Source organism: Anomaloglossus baeobatrachus, chromosome 2 (assembly GCF_048569485.1).
Source record: "Anomaloglossus baeobatrachus isolate aAnoBae1 chromosome 2, aAnoBae1.hap1, whole genome shotgun sequence".
Taxonomy (NCBI): Eukaryota; Metazoa; Chordata; class Amphibia; order Anura; family Aromobatidae; genus Anomaloglossus; species Anomaloglossus baeobatrachus.
The window spans coordinates 716,400,364-716,420,930 of NC_134354.1; the positions used below are offsets into that span (position 1 = coordinate 716,400,364).

Below are 20,567 nucleotides of genomic sequence, written 5' to 3' on the forward strand. Positions count from 1 at the left end.
CACTATGCCAGAAATCGTACACCAGTCCCTGACTGGAGTAAGATTTCTGGGGTAAGGAACACCACCACTGTCATGAATTAGCCCCCAACAGCCCCAGCTTCGCCCGATTTGGCGTACCATAGGGAAACTAGCATGAAAATTACTTTGATTGGTGCAAAATTTTGAGCCTATTCAAAGCAACTTACACCTGAATTCTGGCAAAATAGCTTTGATGAATCAGGGCCATAATGTGCACCTTACATGCTTTATACCGCAATCATTACTTCTTCAGCTTATCAAATCAATTTAAAGTTTGTCATTTTTAATGTTTAGGTGTTTTCTTTTTCATTCACTGGAAGCAGCCATATTGGAGATATAACATTTCTTAGGGTGTGTATAACTTACATGACAGAGACATGCTAAACTACTAATGGAGCACAGTACCCTGTGGTAGTGACCAGAGACCTAAAGGGAGGTTCATCTGTGTACAATTTCTACCCTACATTATTATTTATGCTTGTATCACTACAGTATAGAGCTGTTATTTATTATATCCATGCTTTAATACTAATGAGATGACTCTGCTTCTCTGCCGCAATCTATACAGCAAAGCAGACAAGTGAAATTTAAACACAAGGGAGCATCAACCTACTGCGGCGGCCCACATCAGCCTTACATAATGCTGACTAAAGGGCTGAATAATAGATTGCCAATTTTACTCCAGAACACTCGATCAGCTACAAGGAACCAAAAAGATCACAGGATACCTAAAATAGGAAAGCAACAGAAGAATATTATAATTAGTTTTTAGATATAGATTATATGTGTGTATGTATATATGTGTATATATATATATATACATATGTGTGTATATATATATATATATATATATATATATATATATATATATACACATACATATGTGTGTATATATATATATATATATATATATATATATATATATATATATATATATACACACACATATATATCTCTATATATATATATATATATATATATATATATATATATATATATATATATATATATATATATATATATATATATATATATACACATATATACATACACACACACAAACTATATATATTATATATATAAAAAAAGCCTCATAGTGGCAGAATATTGGCATCTAGCCCAATGTGTTTGGCATGCTAGGGTATGAATCAACTGAACGTAATCAGATTAACTTTCAAGCATGACCAGATCTCTGGTGCAGCTGGAAAAAAAAAATCACACACAAAAGAGTCAATATAAAGCCATGTCTGGCTGCTCAACGCTAGTGTTAACGAACTAGAATATATATATATATATATATATATATATATATATATATATATATATATATATATATATATATATATATATATATATATATATATATATATATATATATATAAAGAAAGAAATATTGAACCATCAGGACTGACCAGGTAATAATGTACATCTCTGTATGAAAAAATGGGAGTACAGCTGTGAGTAATAACTTTGTCAGGAAGCATCAGTTTATACCCATGGAAAACTAGCTACTAAAGGGGTTTCCCTTTAAACAGGTAAATTAAAGGTACTGTGTTCTCTCCAAACCTTCTTTTCATTTGCATAGTACTGGTCCTTGGGCCCCCTGAACCCCTGGGCCCGGTCGCGATCCCTGCCACCTACTTCGTTCTGCATCTGCCTAGTAAGAAACAAAAACTTCATAGAGAGGAACATGGGCAGTGAAAAACTCATATTTTAATGGCATCCTGTAATACTACATTAAAACTGTAGAGGCCACTGCAGGGAATATGAGCAGCTAAATTAAACTTCTAAATTATAAATCATCTGATCGATTCGATGATGCAATTCTCACACTAAAAGAGTAATCTGTGATGACACAACCCTTATCAAGTTAGTCCATATACCGTATTTTCGCTTTATAAGACGCACTTTTGTTCCCCCAAATTTTGGGGGAAAGTAGGGGGTACGTCTTATAAGCCGAATATACGGGGGGGGGGCGAAGGGGGTGTATATATGTATATATATATATATATATATATATATATATATATATATATACATATATATATACATATATATATATATATATATACATACATACATACATACATACATACATACACATATATATACATACATATATATATATACATACATATATATATACATACATATATATATACATACATATACATATATACATATATATATATATAATGTGACGACCTGGGCCCTGAACGTCTTGGGGCACACGTGTGGCAGCGGGATCAAGACACAAGCACTTTGTCACTTAAACAATCTCGGTGAATTATTCACATCCTCATAAACCACGCAGTGTAATGGGCCACAGCCACTCTCCCGCAGGATAACGTCTCACTGTCTGTTTAAACTGCCGATTGTTTATACAGTTCATTCTCTGGCATCAGCCGGTAAAGTCCCCCTTTCTGGGGTGTTACCTGCCAGTAGGTTTGCAGGCTGTCAGTCTGCCTCCATCCAGTCCAAAGAGACTCTCACACTGGGCTCACCATCCCGGCCCTTGTACACGTTCCAATTCCTCAAAGCCTCAGTGGATTCTGCAGCTCCCTGACATTTTAGAGCCCTCACCAGCTCTGTATGCACAGGATCTCCTACACATGTGCTCCAACCAAGATGGCTCCCACCAGCACACAGAGATCATGTGACAAACTACAACTCCATTAAATCCCATTGGACACACCTACGTATGGGAGGTATGTGGATGGTCAGTCCCGCCCATCACTTCTGACCATCCCATGAACCCAGCCCTGAATGTGTACAACAATCCCCATGGAACTGCAAGTTCCAGAGAAACATTCCGGGTTCACATCGCAGAGGATTTCCACCTCTGTGACACATACCGGCCATCTGCCACATTGCCGGTTGCATCCTTACAATATATATATATACACTGTGTTCCAAATTATTATGCAAAAAGAGTTTAGGAGTGATAAGGTTAGAAATTTTTTGTTTGTCATTTAAACTCATTGCTGGTGATGTGTGTCAGGGATCTTTATATCACTGAAAGCAATTGCAGATACCTGTGCACATTAGTTTGGAAGGTGTGTCCAAATAAAGGCAAGACTACTTAAGAAGGCTGTTCCACATTATTAAGCAGCCTACATTTTTTGCCAAAATGGTAAAGAAAAAGGATGTGTCGGCTGTTGAGAAGCAACAAATTGTGGAGTATTTAGGTCAAGGCATGACTACAATCACCATTGCCAAGACACTTCATCGTGATCATCACACAATTAAGAAGTATGTAGCGGATTCACAGCACACGCGTGTGCGTGCTAATAAGGAGAAATTGAGGACTCTCTCCAACAGGCAATTGCGTCAGGTTAAAAGAGCAGCTGCTAAAATGCCTTTTCATAGCAGCAGACAAGGTTTTGAAGCTGCTGGTGCCTCCAACGTCCCCCGAACAACAAGATGCTGGGTTCTTCAGAGGTTTGCAGCTGTGCGTAAGCCATCCTGTCGCCACCTCTATCCACTGCACACAAGCAGAAACGGCTCCAGTGGGCTAAACGATACATGAAGACTGACTTCCAAACTGTTTTGTTCACCGATGAGTGCCGTGCAACGCTCGATGGTCCAGATGGATGGAGTGGAGGATGGCTGGTTGATGGACACCCCCTGAAAACACGGCTAAGGCGCCAACAAGGAGGAGGTGGAGCAATGTTTTGGGCTGGAATCATGGGGAGAGAGATTGTCGGCCCCTTTAGGATCCCTGAAGGGGTAAAGATGAACTCCATAATCTATGTAGAGTTTCTAAAATAGCACTTCCTGCCATGGTTCAGGAGCAAGAACCGTGCATTCCGCAGCAAGATCATTTTCATGTATGATAATGCACCGTCTCATGCTGCAAATAACACATCTGCATCTCTGGCTGCTATGGGCATAAGAGAGAACAAACTTATGGCGTGGCCACCATCTTCCCCTGACCTCAACCCCCATTGAGAACCTCTGGAGCATCATCAAAAGGAGTGTCTATGATGGCGGGAGGCAGTTCACATCTAAGCAACAGCTCTGAAAGGGTATTCTGTCCACATGCAAAACAATTGAAGCACAAACCATCCAAAAACTGACAAATTCAATGGACGAGAGAATTCAGAAGCTTCTTTCGAACAAGGGGTCCTATGTGCAAATGTAACATCACCTAGAATTAAGTTTTGACTTGAAAACTGTTTGATTTCATTTTGTAATAAGCTGATAATGCTTATAATTTCACAATTCACCATTTTGTTTTTGAAAATAAAAATAAAAAGGTTGAAAACTCTGCTGTGCATAATAATTTGGAACATGCATTTTGAGTACATTTTGAGTGTTTATTATTTTTAAAAATATTCTGTTTTCATAGGCAGTTTGATCAATAACATTTCAATTATACTCGAATAGTAGATGACTGGAAAATAACAATGACTGCAATTCATAAAGTTAATTTAGGAAAATATGAAAAAATATTTTTTGCATAATAATTTGGAACACAGTGTATATATATACACATATATATACACTGCAGGGTCCGCTCTGGAGCGCTGCTGGGGGCAGGTGAACGCTGCGGGAGGCAGCGTTAGATCTCCTGCTCCCACTCATATAATATGCACAGCCGCTGTCCATCACCGTGGTATATTATATGAGCCTGCGTCCCACTGTGATGGCACATGCCCCCCTGTGTTAGATTTGGCCCCCAGGCTGCTGCTCATCCTAAAATAAAAAAGCTTTACTTACCCCCTCCAGCGTTTCTCCCCGGTGTCCCTGCTTCCACTGTGATCAGGCACGCAGAGATGAAGTCACTCTGCTGTGCCGATCACATGACCAGCACCAAGAACCAGGAAGTGGAGGAACAGAAGCACGGAGGGAGACAGGAGGGAGATCATGGCTGGAGGAGGTAAGGAAAGAGTGTTTTATTTTACTATGGGCAGCAGCATGGGGGCAATATCTAACACAGGGGAACGTGTGCAATCCATAGGGGGCCATAGGCAGTACAGGGGAATGTGTGCAATCCATAGGGGGCCATAGGCAGCACAGGGGAATGTGTGCAATCCATAGGGGGCCATAGGCAGCACAGGGAAACGTGTGCAATCCATAGGGGGCCATAGGCAGCACAGGGGAACGTATGCAATCCATAGGGGGCCATAGGCAGCACAGGGGAATGTATGCAATCCATAGGGGGCCATAGGCAGCACAGGGGACTGTGTGCAATCCGTAGGGGGCCATAGGCAGCACAGGGGAACATATGCAATCCATAGGGGGCCATAGGCAGCACAGGGGAATGTGTGCAATCCATAGGGGGCCATAGGCAGCACAGGGGAACATATGCAATCCATAGGGGGCCATAGGCAGCACAGGGGACTGTGTGCAATCCATAGGGGGCCATAGGCAGCACAGGGGAATGTGTGCAATCCACAGGGGGCCATAGGCAGCACAAGGGAATGTGTGCAATCCACAGGGGGCTATAGGCAGCACAGGGGAACGTGTGCAATCCATAGGGGGCCATAGGCAGCACAGGGGAATGTGTGCAATCCATAGGGGGCCATAGGCAGCACAGGGAAACGTGTGCAATCCATAGGGGGCCATAGGCAGCACAGGGGAACGTATGCAATCCATAGGGGGCCATAGGCAGCACAGGGGAATGTATGCAATCCATAGGGGGCCATAGGCAGCACAGGGGACTGTGTGCAATCCATAGGGGGCCATAGGCAGCACAGGGGAACATATGCAATCCATAGGGGGCCATAGGCAGTACAGGGGAATGTGTGCAATCCATAGGGGGCCATAGGCAGCACAGGGGAACATATGCAATCCATAGGGGGCCATAGGCAGCACAGGGGACTGTGTGCAATCCATAGGGGGCCATAGGCAGCACAGGGGAATGTGTGCAATCCACAGGGGGCCATAGGCAGCACAAGGGAATGTGTGCAATCCACAGGGGGCTATAGGCAGCACAGGGGAACGTGTGCAATCCATAGGGGGCCATAGGCAGCACAGGGGAATGTGTGCAATCCATAGGGGGCCATAGGCAGCACAGGGGAACGTGTGCCAGCACAAGAGGGCTATATTCAATATAAGGGGGTCATATCCAGATTAAGGGGGCTAATTTTAGGATGGGGTGGCTATGAGGGACATATACCCTATATGATTTGTTAGACGGACACTGGCATTATAAGATGGACCCCATTTAACATTAAAAAAAAAAATTCTCTTTTCCGTCACCAAATTTGGGGGTGCGTCTTATAATCAGGTGCGTCTTATAAAGCGAAAAATACGGTAATTTACTTTTAATGGTCATAAATGGCCATAAAAGCCCTCTAGAATGCAATAAGGAACAATAATGTATACAACAATTAAAGACAATAATCCTGTCTAATATTGTGTGCTTATTATTCACTAGTCGGAATCATGTGGCTATTAGACACCGTCAATTTAGTCAAAAGTGATTCTAGTCCAGTGAATTCTCTAATATCATACTAGAAATAAGGAACATTTAGTAGATTGTGTAAAGAAATGTAAGTCTCATCACTTTCCCTTTTGAATAGAAGCTTGCTGATCAGATAAATAATAGTTGCGCAGAACTACATGGGTTTTTGCCTGAAGTATTCACACTTCACTACATTCATTTGCATTATTACAGTAAGAGGCCGGAGGGCTTTATCACTTCCTGAGCTCCCAGTAACACACTAATTTGGAGCATAATTGTCATACTACTCATCTGCTGCCACTCAAACAGCTCAGGTATTGAGAGGCAGAATATCTGGTGCTCAGTGAGACCTGTGTGATCGCTCACGCTCCGATCACTGCGAGTAACTGAACTATAATGAACTCAATGCGTAAGGTCTGATTAACCAAAAAATGTACAGACCAACGCACAAAGCAAATTCTAGATAATGCAGGTATGTCACAGGTGACAGACAGTTATGTGGTTTCTGGCCATAGAAGATCACACCGTCTCCCTGACTTTCCTTTTTTCCTGGTGTCAGTATTCATTGATATAGGTAGATTTCCTGCTGGATTCATCTCTCTCCTTTTTGGACCCAGTAGGAGCTCACTTTCCACTCAGCTACTTATCATCAGCCTTCTCTTGGTGTTTAAATGCCCCTTCTTTCTGTGGACTGGTGCTGGTGATATTTTTCAGTTTCTTCTAGCCTTGGTTGCAAGCAGGAGGCTTGTACTCTTGTGTGGTATTGTTGTTGAAAGCTCTACCTGAGTCATCTAATGATAAGTAGTTCATGCTCTTCCCCCTGTGTGTCCCCCTTGTGTCTTCTATAATTGTTTAGTGGGGTTGACGAAGAGCTCATCCCATTTGTTCCCTATTTAGGGCCCAGCACCTAGGGTGAGGTATCCATCTTGGCGCATAGGTGCGGAATATATCTAGGTTGGTGAGGGACTCCAGGGACCAGCAGTAGATTTGGTCAGGGATCACCATCATCCCTTTCCGTAGACATAGGGCATCCCTTACCTTTCGCCATGCGCTTGGCACTTCCCCGTACCTAGAGTGACAGCAGGGTATATGGCTCATTAACACTTGTCCAGTAAATGTCCTGAATTATGCTAGCTTACAGCCATTCAAGACAATATTGCCTATTCCTGCATACTGTGCAAAGTGCCTGCAGATGTCATAGCCAATCACTGGCCTCAGTGGTATACAGTGGGAGAACCCCATTTTTATTAACATTGAAGTCTATAGGGTGGCATCCAGAAAAAAAAAGGACTTGGTAAATATATACATACTTTTATCATAGGAGCCTAAGGGTGATGGGTAACATCTATTGGATATATGATTTATTTTCTTAAAAATCCACGCTTAAAGCCCAGAAGGAGATACAGGCAGAAGAAGCCCCTGTGCAAGAACAATATATTCACCCTTTGCAGCCCAATAGCTCATTATAATGCACAATCCCCCTGTTTTGGAGGTAGATGTGGCCCCCTCATCCCCTAAACCTATGCGCGGCCGCTCAGGCTGCACCAATGATATGTCTGCCCCTGCTAAAACCAACTTCTAAAAAACACGTCTTTGATGCTTATGTCAGAACATCATTATCCGTGTTTTAATGTGTTTATTTGGGGCTTTTTTTTTTTTGCAGGCTTTTTGATGCGTTTTTAGTTATAGCAATATTATGTAGATTTTGTAAAACCTCCATTATGCTACCCTCTAAAAAAGTGTTAAAAATAACACAAAAAAACGCACATTTTTCCGTAATTTCATAGTAGAAAATGCATTAAGGAAATATGATTTTTTTATTTATTTTTAATACAAGTTGAAAAACAAGGAAAATACATGTGCAGTATAGGCGTTTTGTCATTCTCCTAAATTGAAAGTTTGATGCATGCACAATTAAAGTGACTATTTTTTCCCTATTTTTACATGTGGATGTTGGAGCAGAAGTCATGCCAAAAACTACATCATAAAAACCTCCTTATGAACAAACTTGGACGATGTGGGAAATGACTCCAAGGACCACATAAAGGCAAGGAGAGCTAAATTAGGGTATGTTCACACATCAGGTTTCTGCTGTGCGGCACAATCCGGCGCTTTTCTGAAAAACCGGATGCGGCAACAGCTGTCGCCGCATCGGGTTTTTCCCCCTTAGACTTGCATTAGCGCTGGATTGTGCCGCATGGCCTTGCGTTGCGTCAGTTTTTTGCCGTATGCGGCATATTTAGCCGCTGCGGCGGCCGGATAAAACATTACATGTTACGACGAAAAAAACGTATCATTCCGGATCCAGCGCAATGCGGCGCCATTTACAATGCAAGCCTATGGACGCCGGATGCGGCGTCCTGCGGCAAAAAAAAGCATCCAGCCGGATGCGCTTTTTTCAACTGTGCATTATTATTATTATTATTATTATTTATTTATAGAGCACCATTAATTCCATGGTGCTGTACATGAGAAGGGGGTTACATACAAAATACGTATACAAGTTACAGTAGACAGACTAGTACAGAGGGAAGAGGGCCCTACCCTTGCGGGCTTACATTCTATAGGATTATGGGGAGGAGACAATAGGTGGGGTGTAGGTCAGGCGGCAGCTCCGCACGGTGGTCGGGCGGCAGCTCCGCACGGTGGTCGGGCGGCAGCTCCGCACGGTGGTCGGGCGGCAGCTCCGCACGGTGGTCGGGCGGCAGCGAGTTCATTGTAGATTGTAGGCATTTCGGAACAGGTGCGTTTTCAGGTTCCGTTTGAAGTTTGCAAGTCTATGCTTGCATGCTCAGTATCGAACCGGATCCGGCAAAAAACAGACGGGCTGCATGGAAAAACGTATGCAACGCATCCATTTTTATCGCTGCATCCGTTGCATAGGTTTTTGAGCCGGATTCGGCCAGACAGAAAAAAACTGATGTGTGAACTTAGCCTTAGTAAGCTCTTCTGTCCCTTATCTGACTTCTCCAGGGCGAAGGTATTGATGATCCTTCATAAGGATAGTTCATCAATAAAAGACTGCTGTGTTTTTAACACCCGGGATCCCCACCGATCTCCTATTACTACGGTAGGTCTAGCGGCCACCGTGTGCGGAGGAGGAAGCACCACAGCGCCTTACATTGTCTAGTGGCCATTCTCAGGTACTGCAGCTCAATTCCCATTCACTTCAATGGGAACTCCCTATATCTCCCGTGAATGTCAATTACAAAGTGTTTGGTCTCTTTCACATGTCCGTGCAAAAACACACGTTTTGCACAGTCCGTGGTGTGGGTGTGTATTTGTTCAACATGTGGTGTCAGTGTGCTAGCCGTGTGACATCCGCATAGCGCATGGTCAGCATGAACTTCTATACTCACCTGTCTCCGGCGCAGCTGCTTCCGGTTCTACAGTCCGGTGAATATTCATGAGCATATTGAGCGGACCCAGAAACAAGTGATAGCAACGCCGAAGACAGCAGCGCTGAAGATAGGCTAGTAGAACACCATTTTTTTTTCAGACACACGTTTTTTACGGTACATGTCACACAGATCAAATTAGTGTATGGGTCGTGTGACATCAGTGCTGCCGGAGAAAAAACTGACTCGTCTCCGTGTGGAACACACAGACACTCTCCCTCGACTCTGCTCTATCCTTCAAGCCGTACATCCAAGCCCTCTTCACCTCATGCAGACTACAACTCAAAAATATCTCCCGGATCCGTTTCTTCCTTAACCAAGGATCAGCAAAAACATTAGTGCATGCCCTCATCATCTTCCGCCTTGACTACTGCAACCTCTTGCTCTCTGGCCTCAATTCCAACACTCTTGCACCCCTCCAATCTATCCTGAACTCTGCAGCCCGTATAATCCACCTCTCCCCTCGCTATTCCCCAGCCTCACCACTCTGCCAATCCCTTCACTGGCTTCCCATTGCCCAAAGACTCCAGTTCATAACATTAACCATGACCTACAAAGCCATCCACAACCTGTCTCCTCCCTACATCTGTGACCTAGTCTCCCGGTACCTACCTGCACGCAACCTCAGATCCTCACAAGATCTCCTTCTCTATTCCTCTCTTATCTCCTCTTCCCACAATTGCATACAAGATTTCTCCCGTGCCTCCCCTATACTCTGGAACGTTCTACCCTAGCATATCAGACTCTCTCCTACTGTGAAAAGCTTGAAGAGGGACCTGAAGACCCAACTCTTCCAACAAGCCTACAACCTACAATAACCCTAGGTCCATTACACCACTGCGCATCCAGCTCTGGTTCACCTATTGTACCATCACCCATTCCCTGTAGACTGTAAGCCCTCGTGGGCAGGGCCCTCTCCCCTCCTGTACCAGTCTGTTTTGTACTGTTAATGATTGTTGTACTTGTTTTTATGTATACCCCTTTCTCACTTGTAAAGCACCACGGAATTAATGGCGCAATAATAATAATGCGCCAAACATGTGCAAAGACCCATTGATTTTAATGGGTCTACATGTGTCCCTGTCTCTGGTACATATGAAAACGGACGTCACACGTACCGGAAACATAGACGTAAAAAGGAGGCCTTAACCAGCACAAGAAGGGGCCGCATTACAATATCTGCTATTGGACTTGTCAAGACCTCTTCTCAAACAAACCATGTAATGCATCTGTATACTATCCTATCCAAGGTTATGCTGCTGTAATTCCCCTTTGTGTTCCTTATAAACACAAATATAAATATACAGTGCCTACAAGTAGTACTCAACCCCCTGCAGATTTAGCAGGTTTACACATTCGGAATTAACTTGGCATTGTGACATTTGGACTGTAGGTCAGCCTGGAAGTGTGAAATGCACTGCAGCAAAAAAGAATGTTATTTCTTTTTTTTTTTTTAAATTGTGAAAAGTTTATTCAGAGGGTCATTTATTATTCAACCCCTAAATCCACCAGAATTCTGTTTGGTTCCCCTAAAGTATTAAGAAGTATTTCAGGCACAAAGAACAATGAGCTTCACATGTTTGGATTAATTATCTCTTTTTCAAGCCTTTTCTGACTAATTAAGACCCTCCCCAAACTTGTGAACAGCACTCATACATGGTCAACATGGGAAAGACAAAGGAGCATTCCAAGGCCATCAGAGACAAGATCGTGGAGGGTCACAAGGCTGGCAAGGGGTACAAAACCCTTTCCAAGGAGTTGGGCCTACCTGTCTCCACTGTTGGGAGCATCATCCGAAAGTGGAAGGCTTATGGAACTACTGTTAGCCTGCCACGGCCTGGACAGCCTTTGAAAGTTTCCACCCGTGCCGAGGCCAGGCTTGTCCGAAGAGTCAAGGCTAACCCAAGGACAACAAGGAAGGAGCTCCGGGAAGATCTCATGGCAGTGGGGACATTGGTTTCAGTCAATACCATAAGTAACGTACTCCACCGCAATGGTCTCCGTTCCAGACGAGCCCGTAAAGTACCTTTACTTTCAAAGCGTCATGTCAAGGCTCGTCTACAGTTTGCTCATGATCATTTGGAGGACTCTGAGACAGACTGGTTCAAGGTTCTCTGGTCTGATGAGACCAAGATCGAGATCTTTGGTGCCAACCACACACGTGACGTTTGGAGACTGGATGGCACTGCATACGACCCCAAGAATACCATCCCTACAGTCAAGCATGGTGGTGGCAGCATCATGCTGTGGGGCTGTTTCTCAGCCAAGGGGCCTGGCCATCTGGTCCGCATCCATGGGAAGATGGATAGCACGGCCTACCTGGAGATTTTGGCCAAGAACCTCCGCTCCTCCATCAAGGATCTTAAGATGGGTCGTCATTTCATCTTCCAACAAGACAACGACCCAAAGCACACAGCCAAGAAAACCCAGGCCTGGTTCAAGAGGGAAAAAATCAAGGTGTTGCAGTGGCCTAGTCAGTCTCCTGACCTTAACCCAATTGAAAACTTGTGGAAGGAGCTCAAGATTAAAGTCCACATGAGACACCCAAAGAACCTAGATAACTTGGAGAAGATCTGCATGGAGGAGTGGGCCAAGATAACTCCAGAGACCTGTGCCGGCCTGATCAGGTCTTATAAAAGACGATTATTAGCTGTAATTGCAAACAAGGGTTATTCCACAAAATATTAAACCTAGGGGTTGAATAATAATTGACCCACACTTTTATGTTGAAAATTTATTAAAATTTAACTGAGCAACATAACTTGTTGGTTTGTAAGATTTATGCATCTGTTAATAAATCCTGCTCTTGTTTGAAGTTTGCAGGCTCTAACTTATTTGCATCTTATCAAACCTGCTAAATCTGCAGGGGGCTGAATATTACTTGTAGGCACTGTATAATATGTATATAAATAGGATACATACTGTATATGTCACACGCACACACTTTATGTGGCCACTAATTGCTAATATTTATTGCACATTTCCTGTAAGGAATGACACAGAATAGGGAGGGGAACGCCAATTAGCACATCCGTAAAATTAACAGCTGCTTAGCATATTAAGCAGACATTACAGAGACTTTAAGTTTTATTGTTTTTAGAGACACCAGGATATGAAAAGCAAAAATGAAAAATGTGACCACCACACATGTCCCACAGAGACCGTTCTAGTAATTGAAACATTGTTAACATTTACAAGGGGGATTGAGCAGCGTGCAAAGAGAAACGCCATTGCCACATTGTATTAGTGCATCTACGGGGAAAGTAAAAAATCCTAAAAACAGGGAACACAGTATATTCTGAGAAAATATGATATGAAATATGGTAGTTTCAGCATAGAATAAAGTCTCTGAAATGGGGACCAATGCTGAAAAAGGGAACGTGAGCCACCATGGTCCTGGTACTACACTTTCTAATGATCATGACTTTTACACGGGAAAAATATGTTTGTACTGTATCAGCCAGTAAATAGAAAACTAAAAAAAAAATGAGACCCCCTCGGTGGTTGATACCTTTTAATGGCTAACTGAAAAGATGTAAACAAATTGCAAGCTTTGGGGACTACTGATGAAAAGACCCAAGTAGTTTTGAAAACTCACTATTACCCAGTTTCCCTGAAAATAAGACCTACCCCAAAATAAATAGTAGGTTTTTGTCGGCTTTTTTGAGTATGCTAACCATCTATCCTTTTTAACTTTATTTCAAATTTATTTCTGAGGGTAATTTATTTTTGGCAAATTCATCAGGTACCATATTTGTTCAGATTATAAGACGCACTTTTCCTTCCCAAAAAAAGGGAGGAAAATGAGGGGTGCTTCTTATAATCTGAATACACCTTAAAGGGAGGTGGTGAAGAGGAGTCACAGAAGGCAGGCGCTGTGCTGGGGCCTGTGCAGCGGTCTGCGCGGGAGCCTGTGTGACGGGCGGTGAGGCAGGGGCATCCTGCAAATTTTGGCGGTGTGGGGTTCAAATAATGACGCCCGGAGGTGGCGTGTGCGCAGATGGAGCTTTTGGCTCAAGATCTCATCTGTGCACTTGCCACTTCCAGCCCACTGATTTCCCTGTGGCGGACTTAACCCTAGAACGCGCAAGCAATTCAATCTACCATAGAAAACAAATGACCTAGCAGGCCTGCGAGGCCCCAGGTATGCGTTCTAGGGTTAAGGAAAATGGTGCCTGGAGGTGGCGCGTGCGCAGATGAGATCTCGGCTTGACATTGAGCGGACAGCTCAATCTGTGCACGCGCCGACTCCGGCCGCCATTTCTTTGAAGCCCGCACCGGCGACAATTTCAGCTGTTGCCTACCTCAGAACAGCAGCGGGACACCCGCCGCACCGTCCACATAATCGACCTGCTCCATCACCGCCCTTGCCTCCTGTGACTCCACTCCACCATCTTCCCCAGTAAGACACCACTGGATTGTAAGGTGAACCCAATTATTTTTTTTTTCCCTTTTTTTTCTCTCTAAATTTGGGGTGCTTCTTATAATTTGGTGCGTCTTATAAACTGAAAAATACGGTATATGGCGAATCATAAAACAAAGATTGAAATAAAACTGGATATGCAGAGATGAATATTGAACGTTCTGTATATGAAAAGCTTTAACGGCATTCCACTTATCACAAAACTATAATCCAGGACTAGATCTAAACTATCAAATGCTTTGCTCTTAGAGAACATAATTCACATTTACGGTACATGTCAACACCAAAGACGTCTGTATCTTTACTTACAGTCTTTACAAAATGTTACAAAAAACTGAATTACCTTTGAAAGATCCCTGAAGTTTCCTGGTAAGGTTAAATCCAACTCTTCAGATTCATAATTTGTTAACACCCATGGAAATACAGGATACTGATTCAAGTCGTTATATGTTCTCCCTGAGAAAAAGATGTAAAGTGTTAAATGAGCAGAAAGAAAACAGTGTCGCTATTATGACCAAGAAAATATTAAACACATGGTGTCAAAGACCGCCCGCGCATGCGCACTAGAATACTTTGATCTGCCCTCAGCAGGGAGGAGAGAAGTGCACATGCGCAGGAGCGCCACTGAGACCTCTGTGATGTAGGACGCGTCATCCACACTGAGCTGAGAACGGCAATGGAAAGACGAAAGGAGGCGCCGGACCCGATAGCAGCGACACCCACTGGACCAGAGCGCCCAGCACGTGAGTATAATAGAGGTCTTTTTTACATTATTCAGAGCAGCCTGGGCTCTAATATACAGTATTCTGAAAAGCTGTATATAAGGGCTCACTGGTGGTGGCCGTAGATTATAAGGGAAAATCCTGGTGATAGGATTCCTTAAGTATTGTGCCTCACAAAACCTTCCATAATGACGTATTTACCACATATTTTACATACAGTACATCACGCTATAGATATTGTGAGGTAGTATCAGCTATATTGTAAATAGCCGCTATGTATCGCAGTGGCGGAGGTCCTCTGCGATGTAAACCTGGAATGTTTACTCTGGAACTTGTAGTCCCATAAGCCTTGGTAATGTATTAAGGGCTAGGTGTATGAATTGTCAGAGTGCTAAGCGGCTCTGGCTATTCCTATACCTCCACCAATGGGTGTTTCTGGAGTGATATATGAGACTATTTGTTTGGTCACATGGTCTCTGTATGTGCTTGGAAGCAGTTCACTTCCTGGAGGCACCCTGCGTGGAGGCCATGTGTGTTTAAAGACGGCTGCAGACTTCCCTGAAGACACACTTGCTAGGATGCAGGTGCATATGGAGCCTGCAGTCGCACTGTGTTTAGGACGCAGAGGTGCTCCTGAGGATCTGGACTGACAGGAGTTAGTGTGTGGAGCAAGACACAGATTCTAGCCGGCGATTCCAGTGAGGCAGTTTTCTAAACATCAGTGCTGACAGGAGTCAGTGAATGGAGCTTTGCTCCAACTCCAGAAAGGTAACCTCACAAAAGGGGGTTGTATACTGATCGAGGTCAGTGAGTGGACAGTGCGATATCTCTACTGCTATACTGATGTGTAAAGCTGTAAGAAGGCTTAGGTTTTGTTCCTGGAAGATGGTCTATGTGTCTATTAATAAACCAACTGGACTGTTTAAAGTGAATCTGTCAGGTGCAAAAATGTCCTAGAAAAACAGTGACATAAAGGGGATGGATAGAAAGCAGTATACCATTCAGCCTAATGACCCCTATAAACATTAGGTAAGAGGTTGCTGAACCCACCAATCATGAGATATGTATGGGGGTCCCCAACTCTCACCCAACAGATGAGATCGGGAGAGAAGGATCAGATAGATGAAATTTCAATACACGATCCTTTTGCTTTGGGAGAGATAATCCGCTGTCATAGGTGTACAGCAGCAACTTATTCCTCTCTCCCCATTGAAAACACATGAACGCTTGGCCAAGCTGAGCATTCATGTGTATGAAGGAGTTGAGACCGTTAACAAATGATCATTCGCTCAATAGCTAAGCCTGTATATATACATAAAAGGTCCAAAGTAGGGTTCCAGTTATAAAGAAAGCTCACAATATTTATTAAAGTAATTAAAATGGACCTATCACCAGGTCAAAAGTGGCCAGTTTTTGTTTTTATTCCTCCAACTCTTGATTATTTTAATTATAAACCACCATTCTGTTCCAGAGATATGGGTCTTTTCTATCTGAAGCCAATTTTTATGCTCTTCATAAGGGGGTAGTACTCAGAGGGTAATGAGGTAAAGAACCTAAAGACAGACCCCAGAGGAACCTGTGAGCCACGCCCTCTTGTAAAGACCATAAAACATGACACAAAATAAAAAGGCTCATATCTCTGGAACTGTATGACAAATTAAAAAAAAAATACTCAGCAGCGTAGCAGAATTGAAATAAGAGCAAAAACTGGACATTTTTGATCTGGTCCTCTCTAAAAGGGACAGCAGGGAGACTGTATGTATACAGGCAACCATATGACAGAAGGCAATGGACCTAACATGTGATGTTCGGCTCTGCAAGCGATGTCATGCGATGTTCGGCTCTGCAAGCACTTGGTGGTGCAGTGGTGTCAGACTCTGTTCTCACTACTGTCTGACAAGCAACCTGTGGTTTCAGAATTGTTCAGCCAGAGACGGGTGTCGGCTGATTCAGGTTCACTGGTATTAGCACTGAAGGAGTTAACTCCAGCAGACTGCAGAGCAGGAACTAGGAGCTCAGGTTGCCAATTGCCAGGTGCAGCTGCTTCCTTCCTATTTAAGGCATGGTTTTCATCCAGTATGTGCTGATGATCGCTTCAGCATAGCTCCAGTGATTCTAGTCCTATCGGTAAACCTGTTTCTGGTGATCTGTGTAGTGATTTTAATTCCTTTATCTTTATTCCCCTGTACACATATTGTCTCTCCTTTGTGTTTGAGCGAAGTGTGTACGAGTTTTCATTCTCATATGTCCATGTCGTTTCTGTGGGGTTTTCTTATTGTGTTTTCCGGCGTGACGCAAGGGTGGAGGAGAGGGGGAGTAAGATCAGGGCTTGGACAGGAGTCAGGGTCATGCTGTTGGCTCGGACCTGGATACCATCAAGCCTACCTCTGAGATAAGGGACAGCGCAGGGTCTTGAGTCTGAGGGCCAGCCTAGGGGCCACTGTCCAGTCATTACATAACTCGAGATAGAGGCTTCTGAGAACCGTATACTGATAATGGATGGGAAATGTGGCTGCACTCAAAACTGGGAAGAAGCAAGTTCCACATTTCCACTGGCAAAAAGTTTGTAGAAAACCTTCCTTCCCCCAAAAAGAATCCAAATGCATAACACACTATAGTATTAATAAGGGCAAAACCTAATGATGAACTTAGATGATTAATTCTTTTGGACATATACAAACTTATTTTATGTGCTGAAGGGTATGTGGCAGCAAATGGCATTAAGTGGCCCCCCACTGCGCTGAGAAAGCCGGTGTTGGTTTCACGGAGTCACATAACACCCATGCTTAATGATCTGCTTTTGGTGTTCCCTGGCTACAAACTAAATTGAAAATCTATCCCTGAGCAACCTGACAAAAATAACCTAGGTTATCAATTCCCAGGCTGAGCGCAGATTTACAGTGCTGTCATAGGACTGCTTCCCTCTAGATTTTAATGATTGTTGGTTTACCAGACCTGAGATTACTGAACAGAGCGCTCCTTGTTCTTGTAAGAGTTCATCGAAAGCAACAACATACAACCACTTCTATAACAAAATACAATGATTTTCCTACAAAGTGCACATTTGTAGACATAAGTGTCCCTAGTACTGGGGTCATCATTAAAGGGAAATTGTCTTTGTATTGTAGATTGATTGAATCTGTGATCTTTGATTTCAGAGTAGCGCTTTATAATAAGCCATAAGTCCCTTTGGCACAGATTAGAGATTTCAATTACTCCAAATTTGAAGAAACGTTCTAAGAAGAGAAAATTGACTTGAATAAACCTTTTATTTCGGTATATAATTTTTCATTTGAAATCTTATTGGCACTGCCACTTATACCAATAAAGATTCAGTCGCTAAATTGGTGTAGGGAGACTAATAAGCCAGACAATGCTCCCTAAAAAAAGAGATATCATGTAGCTCTCCTCCAAGTAAAAAAGCAGTTTTTTTAGTGCCCCCATTTGCCAAAGAGCAATGCCCATTTTGTAAGCCTAAGTATATGTGCACACTATGTCTTTTTGTTATGTGGATTCAGCCTGAAACCCATCTGAAAAAGCACTTAAAAATGCTAAAGAGAATGAAGATAGGCACAGCAATGTCAAAATGCCTTTCTGTGCACATGATTTGTCTTTTGAGCAAGTTTTTACCACTTCAGGCTTCAAAGAAGAAACCTGCCCATTCTTCAGTTGGCTTTAGTGTGGAAGTTGCAAATATTTATATATACTAAATTAACAACAAAAAAAGGACTTAGAAGGCATCAAAGAACATGCTTCCAACAAAACACCAGTAGTATTTTCTGGATGGGTCTTCTTCTTTAACCGATTCCACGTTCATGTACCCTACTCCTGATCATTTATCAAAGGCCTCTCTCACCCAGTGCGCAACTCTGCACTTACAAAGGGAAGAACCCCAAAACAGCTGTCAAGCCGATGGGGGTCTTTTACTTTTCAAAAAGGTTTCTAGATTGGCTAAATATCTTCTCATGTTGCAGAATGAGAATGACAAGGACACACAGCGAGTTAAACAGTCCGAGTGGACTAATGTTACTCTATGGGGCAGTTCAGATGTTCGATTTTATTCTCAGCCCTAATCGGACCAAGAAAACAATTGCAGCATGCTGCGGGTGGAATTCCCTTACTTTTCTCTTGCACCCATACAAGTCCATGGGTGCGAGTGAAACATCGCACTGCACTCGGCTGACACCAGAGAGCAGTGTGCTAATCGCATCAGCTGAGAATGGATGGAATGTCGAGATTAGTCCCTCCCTCGCCTCCGCAGCTGTGATCCGATCGCAGGATCGCATCACAGTATAATGACACTTGGACCACACTAACAACAGAGCAGGAGGTGAGGGTCATTAGGATATCACATCCATTGCTCTTGCATAGGGCTCAGTTCCACATGTGCATAGCTTCAGATGCGAGAGCATCGGAAGCAATATGCTACTGACCCTCTGCTGCGATATGGCATGAGAAATCAATCGCAGATGGACACTGCCCCATAGTCTTTCACTGGTGTGAGTGCAATCTGATGTTTTATCGGATTGCACTTGGCTATGTTAGGCTAGTTTCACACTTCCGTTGGGCGAAATCTGCTAAGTCCGCTGCTGCGTCGTTTTGACGCATCCGTTATTTTTGTGATGTCAACGCATGCAACGGATCTGTTATTTCACAGGAATCCGTTAGCTGATTCCTGTGAAATAACGGACCCGTTGCATCCATTTGGCGTCCGTTAGGCGTCCGTCTAACGGAATGCGTCGGCTCTGTTTTTTGGGGGTTTTTTTTTTCATTTCTTTCATTCTGGGCATGCTCAGTAGAAATTAGCGGAATCCACTTTGCACTTTGCAACGGAATCCGCTACCATAGGGAGCCATTATAAATTTTAATGGAAGCAACGGAATCCGCTGGTCGGCGTCATTTTGACGCAAGCAAATAACGTTACATTCAGCATTGCTTCCGCTTGGCGTCGGCCAACAGAAGTAACGCAGGTACTTTTGGCACAATCCGTCATCAATGCAAGTCTATAAAAAACAGCGGAATCCGTTAACGGATTCCGCTGATTTCCAAGACAGCGGATTGCTCCAAAAAAACACCAAAAAATGGAAGTGTGAAAGTACCCTAAATCACAAGTGGTACCAAGCCCATAGGGTTGTTACCTCCATTAAGTGGCAATAAACAACCAGCTTTCTCCCTCTTGGAGGAGAACTCATTTGCATAAACTGCAGTTGCATCATGTTATAGTTTGCAGTGGTTTTATGAAAATAGTGAAAAAAAACAAAAACGGCTGCAATGTGAACACAGTCATAGTTTTTCACTGCATTCAGATCTTTCATTAATATTCTTTAATATACATATTTTCATTATTTAGTGCTCTCTTGGGCCATAACTGTCTCTAAGAGAATGGAGTATGTTGGACCTTCTGCTAATTATTATTAATTTATTTTTTATTTATTAATTTTATTTTTTTTACGTAAAATACAGCTTAGTAATTGAGTTTCAAAATGTCACTTTAGATTCACGGGACCAAAAATCTCTCACAATGTCACATCCTTGGATATAAATATATAAATACGCCAGTGTAGTATCTGTAACTATATGCCACTATATGAGTG

The 20,567-nt window shown here is 43.1% G+C and overlaps 1 protein-coding gene across 4 annotated transcripts in view; it reads right to left on the reverse strand.

The window, feature by feature from the left end:
* The window catches only part of NBEA (neurobeachin), a 1,081,445-nt gene that overhangs the window by 192,479 nt on the left and 868,399 nt on the right, over positions 1 to 20,567 (reverse strand). For all 4 annotated transcript variants that reach the window (XM_075337333.1, XM_075337330.1, XM_075337331.1 and 1 more), the window contains one exon: positions 14,595 to 14,707. In XM_075337333.1, the coding sequence (XP_075193448.1) occupies positions 14,595 to 14,707 (113 nt within the window). The remainder of the gene's footprint in view (positions 1 to 14,594; positions 14,708 to 20,567) is intronic.